At 51.1% G+C, this 16,044-nt stretch overlaps 1 protein-coding gene across 1 annotated transcript; it reads right to left on the bottom strand.

Annotated features, from left to right (window-relative positions):
- Positions 1-1,100: 1,100 nt before the first annotated feature.
- On the bottom strand, positions 1,101-15,663 carry Abcb8 (ATP binding cassette subfamily B member 8). The gene is given in 22 exon segments (XM_038319592.2): positions 1,101-1,703; positions 2,527-2,777; positions 4,003-4,150; positions 4,726-4,859; positions 5,057-5,151; positions 5,301-5,437; positions 5,605-5,638; positions 7,515-7,543; positions 7,545-7,621; positions 8,553-8,650; positions 8,767-8,795; positions 8,797-8,832; positions 8,834-8,854; positions 8,976-9,125; positions 9,127-9,138; positions 9,811-9,916; positions 10,042-10,136; positions 10,214-10,270; positions 10,272-10,324; positions 10,327-10,369; positions 10,710-11,022; positions 15,481-15,663. Coding segments are annotated over 22 exon segments (2,202 nt in total). The 5' UTR covers positions 15,624-15,663; the 3' UTR covers positions 1,101-1,562.
- Positions 15,664-16,044: the final 381 nt, after the last annotated feature.

Here is a 16,044-nt window from a genome sequence, read left to right on the forward strand (position 1 = left end):
AGCTTCCAGGACGGTCACTACAGATACCGAACTAGTGCACTATGGACTAGGGATCTTGGATTCCTTGTCCTCACAGCAGTATACGGTCCTAACCACAAGACCCACCTCGGTTTCTGCACTCACTTGAGTCTCTACACTGGCCTCCAGCAGTAGCTGTTTCTGCAGTCTGTGCCCATCGCTCCTGAAATACTACTATCCTTTGCCACATGAAAAGTATAAAATGTTTGTCTGAACATGAAGTTACAGCACCTTTCCCCTGCCCTGGTTTGCTGGCCTGCACAGTCCTACAACCTGGATGTGGTTGGCCGGGGAAGGATTCTCAGTGGGAAGTGACCTACAGTACCAAGGCTAGAGGCCATCACCCTTTGGGAGTAAGTTAAGTGGATGAATGTATTGGCAGCTCTGGGAGCATCAGTGCCATCTAAGGGTCCTTTGCATGCTTCCCTGACACCTGAGAAGCCAATGGAGGCCCCAACTTGCCTCAGTTACAGCTTTGGGGCAATATGCTCATGTCATTCAGGCTGTCTGCTTGTCCCCTTTCCAGGTGAGGCCACCATCCCACCACTTTCATGATCCTTATGGTTACTCATATGAACCTCCTATTGCCTTGTGTATTAGCTGTGCCTTCCACCTTTGGGGAAGGCTCTCACAAAAGCCACGCTAGCCTCAAATTCTATGTAGTCAAGGATGATTTCAAACTGATCACCCCGCCTCTACCTCCCATCTGCAGGGATTACAGGTCTGCACCACCATGCCTGTATCTGAGCACATGGCCCAGTCTCAGTCTCTTTAATGTCTCTTCGATTTTATAGTCTCACCAGGTCAGATATGAAGCACACAGGGAACAATCAGGCAGGCTGGGTGCTTCTTGTACAATAGACTGCTACCACTTTATCCTGCAAGAGACCATGGCTGTGGCTTTGTGGGGGATGCAAGGGTAAGGCTAGGGATGTATGGTCCTACCTAGGGTGAGGTGGAGCCTAGGTCTGAGATCCACGGTTACTCCCAACCCTGGATTTTATTATTTTATTTGCAGTGCTAAAGCTCAAATCTAGGCCTTCGTATATGTCAGGCACTCTGCTACTGAGCTAAAGCCTTAGTGTCTTTTAAAATTGTCTTTTATTATATTTATTTATTTAGGATTGATTTGAGACAGGGTCTCACTATATAGCCCGGGTGGCCTTGAACCCCTCGATCCTCCTACTTTAGTCTCCCAAGTGCCTGAATTACAACCCATTCTACCAGGCCTGGCCAGACCATGAATTTTCAGTCCCAGCAGTGAGGGCCTGAATAACCTTAGAGTGCTGGGCAGGACTCGGGCAGAGGGAAAGAGTCAAGCAGAGGTGCCTCAGGGACTCTGCCTCACCGTGTACATCACAGTAATCACAGAGCTGAGCCAGGACAGGTGGGAGGAAAGTCACCTTCCCACCCCAGCTGCTAGGCCCAGATCCTTTAAGAGAGCAGGAGTGAAGGCTACACCCCACACTGGCCCTGTAAGAGCTCTGTCCCCAGCAGAGCTCCAGCCCCAGACTGGTTCTTGGCAGTGACCTGACCCTGGGGTCTCAGGCTTTGCACTGGGGGCTCCTGGGGTCTTCAGGCTTCTCTGTAGGTGGGGCCGAGGTCAGCGGGGCATCCAGGGCTTGTCTCCGGATAAGCTCTGCATACAGCCTGCCCTTTTTAAGGAGTTCTTCGTGGGTCCCGGCCTGGAGACAGAAGGAGTGTCATTTCAACAGAGCTAAACGTAGAGCGAGCCCCAGCCTCCACCACCTGTTTTAGGCTCCCAGTCACTTAAGCTAATGCCCCTTACAGAGACACTTGACAACTCCGGGCTCATTTTATTTATTTTTCTTCTTTTGGTTTTTCGAGACAGGGTTTCTCTGCAGCTTTTTTAGAGCTCCGGGCTCATTTTAAATGAAACACCTCGGACATAGCTTGATTAGTCAATGCCACTTCCAGCTCAGCTGACACTGAGAGGTCTGATCTCTCCTGTGTCTCCTTTGGCTGGGGCTGTGAGATATACATGCATAGGCTCTGAGTTCTGCCCCTGACTGCTCCCATACAAGTCCCTGTCAGGAAGCCAGGTGGGAGTGGCGTAAATTCTGCAACAGGAGGCAGAGTCAGGCAGACCTCTGTGAGTTCAAGGCCAGCCTGGTCTAAGGAGGTAGTTCCAGGACAGCCAAGGCTACACAGAAAAAGCTGAATAGGTTTCTCAAAAAACAGAACAAAAACAAAAAAACAAAACAACAACAACAACAAAAAAAAACACAAGTTCCTGATGCGATATCTGAGCCCCTGGCCAGCTCTGCGCTCTACCTCAGTTTCTTCACCAACACCATACACATCCTCTGGTCCTGGGAGCCTGCAGCTCACCTCTTCCAGAGGTCAGAGCTTATCTGCAGACAGGAAGACCTTGGTCTGTTGGGGTGTTGTTCCCAGAACATGACCTCAGGCACCTGGAGCCAAGCCAGGTGCTCATATAGCTTAGCTATGCTACCTGAGCCACTGCCCACTCCCAGCCCAACTGACCTCATAGACTTGGCCATTGGCCATAACGACGATGCAGTGGGCTGCACGAACAGTACTGAGCCGGTGGGCAATGACTAACACGGTGCGACCAGCGCTGGCCCGGTCCAGTGCCTCCTGCACTACCCTTTCAGATTCTGCATCTAGGGCACTGGTTGCCTCGTCCAGGATCAACACAGTGGGATGCTTGATGAGGGCACGCGCAATGGCTAGGCGCTGCTTCTGGCCACCAGACAAGGTTGTGCCCCGCTCACCTAGGGAAAGAGGGGACAGGATCTGAAGTGGTCCTTGGCTCCACACTTGGCAGTGGTAGGCAATGAGCACTGGATACTTAGGAACTTCCGTCAGGCTCCTCTCAGGACCCCGTTCCCTACCCCATGTGCACACTTGTCAGTCTGAGTGCCCCAGCAGGATAATGCACACGAAACACATGCATGAGTGCCCCTTCCTAGGTGGGTCTCTGAGCTGAGCAAGCAGTTCCCAGCAGGTGCCTACAGCAACAACTATCTTCCGGGATCCCAGCCTCGGCTGGAGTAAGACCACTTGGTAACTGAGCATGAGCAGTGCAGCAAAAATGCTAAACACAGAGGCACCTGAAGCCATAGCGGACAGACGTGACATTCTGGGGGCCACAAGTAACCTCTAGGGACTGCAAAAGAATGGCAGGATCACAGGTCAGTAAGGGGAACAGTCCTGGGAAGCCCAATAACAAGGGACACTGGAATTAAAAACACAAGGAAGTGCCAACCAGGAGAGATGACAAGGGCCTCCCATGAGAACAACACAGAGCCCTGAGCATGTAAGCACAGCGACATTAGGACCTGAAGGGACTGCTAGAGATGGGCACAGCCTGAAAGATCCAGGTCAGTAGCTGAGAAGCCTCGAGACGTACTGGAACATTGTATATCATAACCCAGTGGCTGGATAGCACATACTCTCTATATGATACACACAGCCCCAGAGTTGGACAGAAGAGCTGCAGGGATGAACATCCAAGGCTCAGGATGTCAACGAGTTAGTGTGCCATTATATGGTCCAGTACCCTGAAATGAGAAAGGCCTGCACAAGATGCCAGCCTGTTGTGTTGAGGGATGCCACTGAAGTGCAAGAGACCTGGGGTATTCTGGGAACCAGAAGAACAGGGACAGTTTTGAGAGGAGTTCTCTTTCCTGTCTTGGGGTGTGGTAGGGCTCCAGAGTATATTAAGTCCCATTTACTGTTCTCCCATTTACCACTGTTATTTCTCTGTCTCCTCTCAGAGCCCTGTCTAGTCTGTTATGCCTAAGTCACATGGGGTGGAATTCTGTCCCCATAGAGCCACCTTTCTTCCCTCAGCCACGGTCTGGTATTTCCTGGTTTGACTATCTCTGAGCTGCCCCTCTCAAGAGTCACACTGAGTTGCTCATTGCCCGTAGAACCCTGGCTCCTGAGCCTCAACACTGCCCTGATGACCCAGTAGCTTTCCACCAAGGGACCCACCAACCACGGTACTGTAGCCATCAGGGAAGCTGCTGATGAACTCATGGGCGTTGGCTTCTCTTGCAGCTGTATACACCTCTTCATCAGAAGCGTCCACTTTCCCGAATCGGATATTCTCCATGATGGTTGTTCCAAATAGGACTGGCTCCTGCAAGGTTGAGGGGCACAGGAACACAGAGATGGCATTTACAGACTGTACTGAGTTCAGTCGCAGAATTTGGGGACTGCCATGAGCACCAGAGACCTATTTAGAGAACCCCAATTGCAGGGAGGGTCTGAAGTTCAAAGCCAGCCTCCAATCATGTGAGGACAGGGTGGCTCATCAGTGGGACACACAGACTCCCTCACCAAAGGTGATGATGGACAGGCCCTATAAAGTGATAGCGGGCCATTTGAGTTTTAGTCTCTTCCTACATGTGGATAGTTGTCCCTCCCATAGTGGTGTGTTGGCTTTATCTCTAGCCCACAAAGAAAAAAATGGCCCCTTGTATGGCTTGGTGGGTGGTGACCACTGGCAGTCTCAGGACCACTGCTTTCAGATCCTAAGACTGCAGTGTCTATGCTCTAGAGTACCAGGATCGAGCTGCAGCTGTCTGGGAGAGGACATCCTGGACCTAGAGAATGGCAGGGAACCATTTAGGCCACAGGCATACTCAGAGCATCAGGGAGAGAAGTAGTGGAGCAGGGTTTGATGCTCAGACCCTGCCAGCCTCTGCCCTTCACCTGACTGATGAAGCCGATGACCTGGCCCCGGAGCCAGGAGGGGTTGAGAGTACGCAGGTCGTGCCCATCCAGTGTCACCATGCCAGCTGTGGGGTCATAGAAGCGCTCCAGCAGGGAAGCCACTGTGGTCTTTCCTGGAGGAAGGGGAAGTTGGAGGTGTGGGGAGAGAAGAGAGGGTTTTAGAGACTCTCCCAGGAAAGAGGGACCCTGTGGCATGGAGGATACCCATCCCAGGTAGGAGCAGGAACCAATGAGGGTTTTCTACCAGCCATGCTCCAAGTGGCTACCAAAAAATGAACCAGAGAACAGGAGATGGTGAGGTTCTCCTTACCTCCCCCAGACTGGCCCACAAGGGCCACAATCTTGCCAGGTGGCAGCGTCAGGGTGAAGTCCTTGAGCACCTCAAAGCCAGGGCGGCAGGGGTAGCTGTGGATGGCCAAGTGAGCCCCAGTCACACCAGGTTTATGAACCTTACTGCCCTTCTAAGTCCCCCAACAGGGCTTTGCTTACAGGGAGTATTCCATTAGAATGCCTCCCGACTTCCTCTCATCCTCAGCCCACCCACCAATGCTGACCTGAAGCTGACATTCTGGAAGGTAATGGAGCCATGAAGGTCCTTGCTGGGGATGCAGTAGCCCCCTGTCAGTGGGATGCAGGGGCTCAGGGCCATGTACTCAAAGACACGGGCACCTGCACTCAGTCCACGTACCACCTGCAGAGGGAATCCAGTTTGTGGTTTAAATTAGAAACTGGGGCTTCCATGGAAGGGGGCTTCTGGTACTGGATAGGGCTGCAGTGTATCTATCCAGAGCTCTCACAACCACACACACACACACACACACACACACACACACACCATCTTGGGGCAATCTTACTTACCTGACCAAACAGGACAGAGAGACTGGCCATAGACCTGTCAGGAGAGAGAGAGTTGGAAGAGGTGTTAATAAGAGCGGGAGAGAAGGGAAAGGTTGTGATAGGAGAGACAAAGACATAGGGCTAATGCAGAGAAGGCCCCCAATATCTTATGGCTACAGGAGCCCTGTGACACCAGATCACTAAGCTTCTGTCCCCCTCTCCAGTTACGGGCTAAGCCAGGATTGGAGGATGCTCAGGAGGTAGTGAATGTGGGACATGCCTGGGACTCAATGGTATGCCCAAATGCTTCCAGGCCTTCAGTACGCAGGGTGAAGCTGGTCCACAGCACTATAGAGGACATCAGCCCAGCAGAAAGGGTATAACTGATCCCATGACCTCTACCTGACCTGATTGTGTGGATAGATACCTTGACAGAAGTCACAGGGACAGGGTAGGTCACAGTGGGAGGACAGATCTAATGCTAGACATCGGGGGAAGCAAGGACTCACTTTCAAAGTAAGGTGAGGAGTCACGCCCTTTCAGAAAATGAAGAAAATAGGGACGGGGCTATAAGGGAAAGCCCTGGAGAGCCCCCAAAGCAGAACTCCCCCACAAAGATTTTACTGTGGGTTTGCCCTAAAGTTGGGTATGTGGAGGAGATGGCATGTGTTTATCTGTCTAGACAGTGGGTCACCTCCCTTGTCTTGGCAGGGCTGGGGCTGGACCTGGTCGCCTACTATGAGCTAAGGAGGTAGATGAGTCAACAGCCTTAGTCACGGTCCCCAGTGGGTTGGCCAACCCATGACTGTGTATATGCCACTGTGTGCAATGGGTCCCTTCTGAGGAAAAAGGCTGCCATCCCAGAAAGCTACGGGACAAATTCACTTGTTCCAGAGCTGAGGAAAGCACCTTAAAGTTCCCAAGGAAACAGTTATGGAAGGCTTAGGGAAATAGGCACTTGTCAGGAGCAGAAGGCTGTGGAGGGCGGGGCTAGGTGGGTGAGTTATCTGTGGATGTGGATGTGGATGGGACCAGCTCACAGGAGACCTGGAAGCCATTAGAGCCTGGCAAAGGGGCCAACCGCAACTGAAATCCAAAACACACATGACTCACGGGAGTGCCCTGACCTCGCTCTGAGCGCTGGCACAATGGGGCCAGCTGCAGACTGATGAAGTGAACTGGCCCGGACAAGTTCCCTAGGAGACCATCCATTCTCTGCCAAAAGGAACACTTAACTGGGACTGCTCTGTCCTGCTCATTCCTCCCTTTGACCTCAGCCCCGACATGTGGACCCTTGGATACACAGCAAGGACCAGGAATAAAAACAACAGCTTCCTTAAAGAGGCTGATTCCTCCAGGTGGCTAGTGATGGCGATCTGACCAGGGCCTGAGATGGTGCAGGCTGCCCCCAGGGCTACCCCTCAGTTACAAGCACAGTGCTGCTTAGGGCTGAGTAGTACAGTAGGCAGGTAAGAATATGAATGTGGGAGGTGTGTGCCCAGGGAGTAGAGCCAAGTAGCTTGGCTGAGTGCACGGCATGAGAAGGATCATGAGGTGCTGGAGTCCAGGCTGATCAGGGAATTAGGTCAGCAAGGTAGCAGAGGGGACATGGTGATCTCCACCTCTTCTGCAATCAGAGCACCTAGATCCCAAAGACAGGAAGGAACAGCTGCTGGGCCAGAGGACAGATAAAGCTTCTGGGACCAGAGGGTCTGAAGGCCCTTGGTGTGGGGCAGGAACGGAACCAGGGGCAATGCTCATGCAGCTGGGAACCAGGTGTACTCTGCAGACCCTGCGTTATGAACTAGCCCCTCCCCAAAGCGTGCTGGCACCCGTTCTCCTAGTAAGCAGGGTTATGGGAGGATGGGATGGGGGCATGACGGGATAGATGAAGACAGAACTACTGAGAGATGAGAATAGTCCCCACTCACCTCTGTACCGTCTGGGAAGCCACCAGGAAAGGACATGAGGTCTCCCCCTCTCAGCTGCTGTCCAGCCACAAGAGAGCCCCCAATGAACAGGGTGCCCAAGACCATACCTACATGGAAAGGGCCAGGCAGTGAGGCAGGAAGTGGCTAGAGATGAGGGCTGAGTCTTATCTCTGCTCTGCCACCAGCTGACTTTTAGGCCTGAACTCCTTATTTGCAAAACAAGATGAGCAGGCCAGGTTTAGTGATATTTAGTAACACTCATGAGGCTAAGGCAGGAGGATCATGAGTTCAAGGTAACCTGGATACAGAAAAAGTCTGAAGTTAACCTAGGTGACTTAGTGAAGGGTTGGGGAGATGGCTCAGTAACTAAGGGCACATATCGCTCAGGCTGAGGACCTGAGTTCAGTTCCCAGCAGCCACATCAGGCAGCTCACAACTGCCTGTAACTTCAGCTCTGGCGGCCTCTGAGGGCCCTGTACTCACATACACAGACCCACATGTACACATAATTTAAAAATAAAAAAAATGAGGGGCTGGAGAGATGGCTCAGTGGTTAAGAGCATTAATTGCTCTTCCTAGGTCCTGAGTTCAATTCCCACAACCACATGGTGGCTCATAACCATCTCTAATGAGATCTGGTGCCGTCTTTTGGTCTGTAGGTATACAGACAGAACACTGTATACATAATAAATAAAAATCTTAAAAAAAAAAACTATAAAGGGCTGGAGAGACAGATCAGTAGTATTAGTTTTCCTAAAATGCTTAAGGTCTTGATTCTACCCTAGTGGCACAAAATAAATAGGAATGCGGAGGGGGCAAGAGTACACACACTCCCTAAGGGTGCCCTGTAGCATTCTCCGTAAGCTAAGGAAGGAATGTCACTCTCTAGTTCCCTGCAGTTGTTGGTAGCTGGAACATCTCACAAATGAAGGTACTCAATATGTTAGGAACATCTGGGCAGGTGGAGACTGCTGCCTGTCTCTGCTTTCACCTAGCCCATGCCCACGTCCCCTCCCAGGCAGGGCCTCATTCACTCACAATTAAAAGCGATGTTGGAGAGCCCTTGGAACAAGGCAATGCCCCTGCCCAGCTCTTCTGCCTTACAGCGGCATGACTCCAGCTCTGTTTGATAGCGTCTGGGAAGAAAGGCCAGGCTGGGCACTCAGGAAGCATCTGGGCTGAGGGCCAGGGCAGGGGGAGGGGTATGTGAGAATGATGGACCCATTTTGTACTCTGCTTTCCCAGGACTTACTCCTCTTCCCGCTGCTCCATAGCAAAGGCCCCGCACAGTCCGAACATTGCCTAGGGCCTCGTCTGCCTACACCTGTTGCCCTGGCAATCTGCATGGAGAGAGAGAAACAAGGAGTAGGTTATAGACAGGAAGAGGGGCAAACAGGGTCAAGAAGAATGGGCCAGAGATGCTAGGAAGAAACAAGGGGAACATGTCAAAAATTCCAGTACCTGCTCCTGACATTGGCGAGACAACTTTCGGAGACCTGAGCCCATCAGGGTGCCCACTCCCATGAGGGCAGGTGTGGCAATAGCCAGCAGCAGTGTCAGGCGTGGGGACAGCATAGACAGGGACACCAGGCTACCAATCACTTGGTTACAAACTGCGCAGTCCCTGGATAGTGAGAGGAGGGCAGGAGGCTTTGGAGCATCAGCACCAGGTGGGGGGTGTTCTGCTGAGGGTGGGATGGGTACAGCTCTGGAGGGTCCTGGGGCAGTCACTGGTGGTGACCACCAGGACCTGATCACAAGCTGTAGAAGGGACAGGTGGGAATGTCCACAGGCTAAACTCTTTTGACTCTAGACAAATCCATTGCTTATTTCTGTTGTGGACACACTGAGCTGCACAGGGATACTCTGACTGCCACAGGCCAGAGTTTCTGACAAACCTGGAGCCAGGTGAGACAGGGGCTCCCAGGGTGGGCTGTCAGTACGCAGTAGAGTCATGCATGAATTCAACCCTGACTAGCAAAGGGTACAAGGGGTCAGGTTGGGTCAAGTGAGTTTACTCCTACCAGGGTGGTTCATAATTGCCTATAAATGGCTTTCTGGGGGAGCCAGGGTTTCAGAGCGTGGAGCAGCAGCCTGTCCTGACCTTGACACTGTCCTGTGACTCCCTCCAGATTCTTTGTTCCCTTTATCTCAGACTTTCCCCAGGCAGTAGTGAGCCTCACTCTACTGAGAGCTGGGCAGGCGCACTGCCTTGTTCCAGCGCAATTTCAGGATGTCAGAGCTGGGTGCAGGCAAGTCTGGCTGCTGAATTTGCACAGGGGCCTGACCCACTGACCTGGGAGATGACAAGCTTGAAGGACGACTTGAATTCTTGCACATCGGTAGTCAAGCGGCTCACTAGTTGTCCTGTCTTTTTGGCATCAAAGAAAGCAATGTCTTGCCTGGCAGTAAAACATGATAGTAGTAGGTGGAGGAAGATAGGGAGATGTTACTTCAGGATCTGGCCCTCCGAGACCTCCTGGGAGCCATCAGTCACCCTGGACCCACCCCCTACAGCTGGCAGTACCGGAGCAGGGAGCTGAAAAGGGCTCTCCGCATGTCCATGGCCATACGCTCACCAATGTGGGACAGCAGCACTAGGTATCCGAAGGTCAGCAATCCCTGTAAGAGAGGCCTGGTACTCAGGGAGGCCCCAGGAAGGCTGCTGTGGGCCCCAGGCCCCTCCCACCCCACTGTACCTGAACACCGTAGAGTAGGAGCAACTGGGTACTGAGCCTACGGGACTCAGACACGAAAACTCCCCACGCGGTCCCTCATGTACTTGGCCACAATCTCCACCAGCTGGCCAGGAGCAGGGGGATCTGCACGTTCACTAGTGCGGCACCCAAGGCCAGCTGGAACGGGGGACAGAGGGAAAAGGCACTTGGAGAGGAGGCCATATTTGTTCCCTCCCCAGTTCTGACTTTGACTTCTCCTTTTCCCTTACTGAGCCTTGTCCATCCTGGGGCTGCTCATGTGGTCACAGAAGTGTCTCTCAGAGTTGAAGTCCAGGCCTCCAGCCCCTGAGTTCTCATATCCCACAAACCCAGTCCCCCTGCATGGGTCATCCTGATGCTCAGAGCCCAGGCAGCCCTTGCTGTTCCCACAAGGCAGAAACGCGCTTCCTGTGCAACTCAGTTTGGAGCTGCCTAGGCCTTTCCTGGTTTGTGCACAGAGGGGCAGGAAAAGCCTCACCACAATGGCTACCCCCAGGGCCAGCAGGTGGGGGTGAAGGAAATGCCAGAACAGCTTCCAGTTAAAGCGCAGCTCCAGGGTACTGGGTGGGTGCTGGGCAGGACGGGATCCTTCGGCTTCACACAGAGCTACGAGGCAGAGGCGGGGGTGCTGCCACAGCACTGCAGGAACCACCAAGGTTCCCCCAACCCAACACCAGGCAGAGGGGCTCCGTCGGGAAGCTGGTGGGACTTGAGGGAGGTGAGCCCGGAGCTGTGACCGGAGCTGGGCCACCACCCGGAGGAGGCAGGAGCTGAATTGGTCATCTGAAGACCTGTAGATTGGAAAAGGCATTGACAGCTGTGGTCCTGGTTGTCCTTCAAATGATTAACCATTCCCCTGGGCTCTGGGTGAGCCTTCTGGAACAGCATTTTATCTGCTGCCTCTCCTAGGGCCATTTTTTTTTTATTTTACTTTAGTTTTGAGATAAGATTTACTAATATTCCCCTGCCTGGCCTTGAACTTCTGCTCTCAAACGACCCCTCCTGCTCAGCTTCCTGAGTAGCTATGACTACAGGTATGTGCTACCTCACCTAGAATGAATGTCTTAGGACAGTCTTAAGCAACTTTGGTTTGTAAGACACTTGCACACATGCGGAATGCAATGTTATCAGACTACACTCTTGAGAGCCTTTCCCCTAGCATTGCCTCTCAGCCTGCATCAGCCAGCAAGGCCCCCATTTAGCCTCCAGCACCCTGGTCAGCACAGGTCTCCAGCCTGTCAGAGTGAGAAGAAACGTGGAGTGGCAGCCAGCCCCAGGCCTCCTTACAGGGACAGATCAAAGCTTCCTAGAGGCTGGCTCAGAGAGAATCCTGGGGGCAAACTTCTTTGGGCCTGGCCCTGTACATGTGCAAGGTAATCAACATGGCAGCCACGACCTAGAAATAGTGAGTTGATGGTCCACAGACCCTCCATGACTCTAGAAGATGCCCTTATTCTCTCTTGGTAAGAACAACAACAGATAGGTGGTACAATCTGTCCCCAGGGATAAGATGAGCAAGAGGGAACTTTGCTGTCTGGTTCCAGACTCCTACAGTTCATTTTACTGACCTAAATTTGATATGGCCAAGGCTATGTGTGGTAGTCGAGGCCAGAGAGGCCCCAAAGTCTTTGGACTTATTTCACCCCATTACCCTACCTCCTGTAGGTAAGCCCTGAGTGCAGACGTTCCTCTTCCACTGCTGACAGAGGACACAGAAAAACACAAAGGACTAATCTCATCCTCTTAGATGGCCAAGACCTTCTTTCCTTCAGGTCTTACATGTACATAATGGAAAAGTAGATTCAACTGCTTACAACATCTGTGAAACCTAGTGTGTCATAGAGTATGGAACTGATCAAGTTGGGCAAAGCAAATTCCTTCTCCCGGGGTCATGCTGGTTGGGGCGAGGGTGGGGTGAAGAGGCCTAGAGGTCAGAGAGCAGCAGGCGCCGCTGTGTTTGACAAAAGCATCAGAAGAGGCACTGGTGAATGGGCGCTGGTCAAGTTCAGACCGGGGATAGTGGGGAGGGGAGGCCAATGGAAAGCTCTCAGGAACTTCGGCAGTAAGAGTAGAGGTTCAGCAACAATGTAGCTGTGACAGGGCACATGGGAGGGGCAGTCATCCCAGTCTTGGCAAAGCACGGGGATGTGAGAAGACCACTGTGCCGGCTCTTCAGGGCCGTCTGTGATTTTTAGGATAAGGCCTAATGAAATCAGATTTGTATTTTAGAAGTCATAGCAGAGAGAGAAGCAGGAGGGGAAGGCCAGGGCAGAGGGAGTCTGTTTGGAGCAGAGGTTATCTGGCCAAAAGTACACAGAGGAATGCTCAAAACAGACTAATGAGGAGGACTACACCAGCAGGGTGTGGCCGTGCATTTCTGAAATCCCAGAGGCTGAGGCTGGAAGATTTCAAGTTCAAGGCCAGCTGGTTCTACCAAGTGAGACCTCATTAACAGTTAGCGTACCGCTCTAATAGAGAACCTGAGGTTGATTCCAGGCTATCAGGAAGCTCACAACGGCTGTAACTGCAGCTCGAGGGGATCCAATCTCTCTGGCCTCCTCTGACACCAGTGCTATTGTACACATAACCCTCATACACACAATAAAGATAATTAACATAAACATAATTCAAAATAAATAAGAATCCAGAGTGAGGCTTTGCTTAGTCTTAGTATCATGGCTTTTCGTATTTCCATACCCTCCTTATAGATTTCACCCCTTCTTTGCTCTCAGGGAAGCCTGTGCTTACCTTGCCTGGTTTGTCTTTTCTTCCACTGTCCCTGAAGACAATCTATCTTCAGTTTTAGACAAAACTCACTTTCTTTTCTTTCTGCACCACTGGCCTACTTTTCCATGAGCCTAGTATCTTCCTGAGGGGGCAAGGCCTTATTTTATCCTCCAGAACACAAGAAACCTCTGGGATATGAGATGCCTACTGAGCAGATGTTTGTGGGGCTGTGCAGGTCCCCATGCACAGGGAGCTGCATCACAGGCTGACCTACACCTGCAATGCTTTGCAAACATACAGATTCACTGTGACTGGCACTGTATATTGTGACTTAGCACAATTCCTCAGTACAATCCAGCACTCTGTGTGTGTGGATGCCAAAGTTGAAAGGTTTCACAAAATACTTCCCTTAATTATGAAACACGTATTCTGACAGTTTCTACTATATTCCTTTCAAAATGACCCTGACTGCTAAATTCCTTTCATGAACTGAAATGAATGCATTCATTTTTTGGCCTTACCTTGTGTCTCTTTATGGTTTAAATATTATCAACACCCTCATTCTTTCCTAAGACTGTTTTCAAAGCATTAATAATTTACCATGGCTACTTTCCAGCTACTCTCATCTCTTCCAGACCAAGACTCTAAGAAGCACTGCGATCGCCAACAATTGGTGGACAACTTCCCAGCCTAGCACTTAGAAGTGCTCGGGGCTTGTCCTTCCTCCATCAAACAGATGGGCTTTCCACATGGTCACCCACCCTTGGCAATCTTCCTCTGGACCCCTTAGGAAACAGTTGCTTCTTATAGAATATTTAAAATTAAATTCTAGATTCTGGGTAGCAGGGCACCCCTACAATCCCAGCACTCAGGAGTTGGACCTCTGTGAGTTCAGGCCCCAGGCCAGCCAGAGCTGCATAGTGAAACCTTGTCTTCAAAAACAAAAACAAAACAAACAAACAAAAAAAGCAGAGGGGGGTGAGAAGAAAATAATTAGATTCTGGATTCTTGCTTGTTTTCAACTTATTTTTTTTCTCTGGACCAGTGAGAGTAAGCTGGAGGTAGTTTTTTTGTTTTGTGTTTTTTTTTTTTTTTTTGAGACAGGGTTTCTCTGCGTAGCTTTGGAGCCTGTCCTGGCTCTTGTAGACTAGGCTGGCTTCAAATTCACAGAGATCCACCTACTTCTGCCTCTCCCCAGTGCTGGAATTAAAGGAGTGTGCCACCACCGCCTGGCTGGAGTTTTTATTTTTTAAATCTTACCAAGAATGGCCTCAGGTTTTTCCCACCCAGGGGTACTAGGAATTGAGCCTATGGTTCATGTGTGACAAGAAAATGTTCACCACTGAACACGGTCCCAGCCCCTCTTTTTACTCTTTATTTTTTAATTTTACATTTTATTTATTTATTTATTTGTGTGTGTGGTGTGTGTGTGTGTGTATGTTGTGCGCGTGCGCGCGCTGAGTAAGAGGAGATCAAAGGACATTTGCAGGAGTCAGTTCTTGGCTTCCACATGGGGTCCCAGGGATTGACAAACTCAGGGGATCATGCTGGTACCACATCTTTACCTACTGAAAAATCCAAATGGCCTTTTTACTCTTCATTTTGACACAGGATCTTACAAAGTTGTCCAGGTAGGCCTTGAACTTAGAATGTATGATATTCATTCTATTGTACATTAAATTTAGACTCAGCCTCCTGAGAAAACAGGATTGTAGGCTCCTACTAGGCCCAGTTCAGACTGCCTCAATTCCTAATGCATCTAGCTCTAAGAATCACTTCTTGATTCATTTTGTACACTCCATAGCCCAGAATGACGCAGAACTCACTCTGTAGCCCATGCTGGCTTCAAATTCCCAGCAGCCTTCCTGCTTCAGCCTGAACGCTGATATTTCACTGCATAGCTCTGGCTGGCCTGGAGCTCTCTATAGATCAGGCTGGCCTTGAATTCACAGAGTTCCACTAAGCCCAGCTAGGAACTACTTAAAGAAATTTAAATGTATGTGTTTATTTATTGGGTTTGGGGTCGTGGAGGTCAAAGGACAATTTGCCGGAGTTGCGCAGGCTTGGTGCAAGAGCCCTTGCCCGCTGAACCATCTCGGGAGCTAAAGAATCTCTTTTCATCATTTAAAATTATTTTGGCTAATCCTGAAACACCATCAATAGTAAATCATCTATGGACACCAATTACAGATACGTCCAGATCTTCAGGTGGATTACCAGAAAGCGGAACGCCAGCTGCGAGAGGCGCCTCTTGATAGGCAGTGGTGCCTGGGTGTGGCCACAGACCCGAGTAAGAAGTGTCCTGTTCGCTAGTAGGTGCAGACCTGCGGAGCCGCCTGCTGGCACCCACACTGCACCCGTAAATAATTGAGGCCAATTCCCTGGGGAGTGAAATTCTACACCAGCCGAGAGCCTACAGCTCCCAGAAGGCCACGCGCGAGTCCAGACTCCACCTCCCAGCGGGCCCCGCGCGATGCCGGCCGGTCAATGGCCTGCACTTTAAGTAACCCTCATTCTTTTACCTGGCGGCCGAGAATATCTGGAAGCGCAAGGATTGTAGCGACCAGCCTGGAAATGGACCGCCCCGAATTCCGACCCGAAATAAGTGCACCACATGATGAAGCAGTAAGACAGGAGCAATGGACAACGGCAATCTCACTCTCATCCTACCAAGGGCTCCATGTTAGCTATGGCCAACATCCCGACAACCCCCTCGCACCTCGGCGGTGATTGGAGAAAAGACTCATCAGACTTGCCACAAAGCTGTGATTGGATAAAATGTTTGCTGAGGCGGTACTTTTTCGTTCAGGGCCCTAGGGTCAGGTGACGGTCGGAGGGTGTGCTAAATTCATTCTCACGTTAGGGAGGTCTTAACGCTTCTGGCTTCAGGCCGTTTCCTTAGGGATATTCCTGATAGTCTCTACGTGCCCTGGCAGCCTCAGAGAGTGTTTTGTGCTGGTTTTGGGGGAGGAATGGGCGAAAATAGACTGGGGAAGTTTAAAACAAACAAAACCTACATGCACGTGCCATGCCACCCCTTTAGTCTCCAACTCTTGGACACTTTAGCCACATGCATTGAAACGCCC

Source organism: Arvicola amphibius, chromosome 2 (genome assembly GCF_903992535.2).
Source record: "Arvicola amphibius chromosome 2, mArvAmp1.2, whole genome shotgun sequence".
In the NCBI taxonomy this organism is placed as follows: Eukaryota; Metazoa; Chordata; class Mammalia; order Rodentia; family Cricetidae; genus Arvicola; species Arvicola amphibius.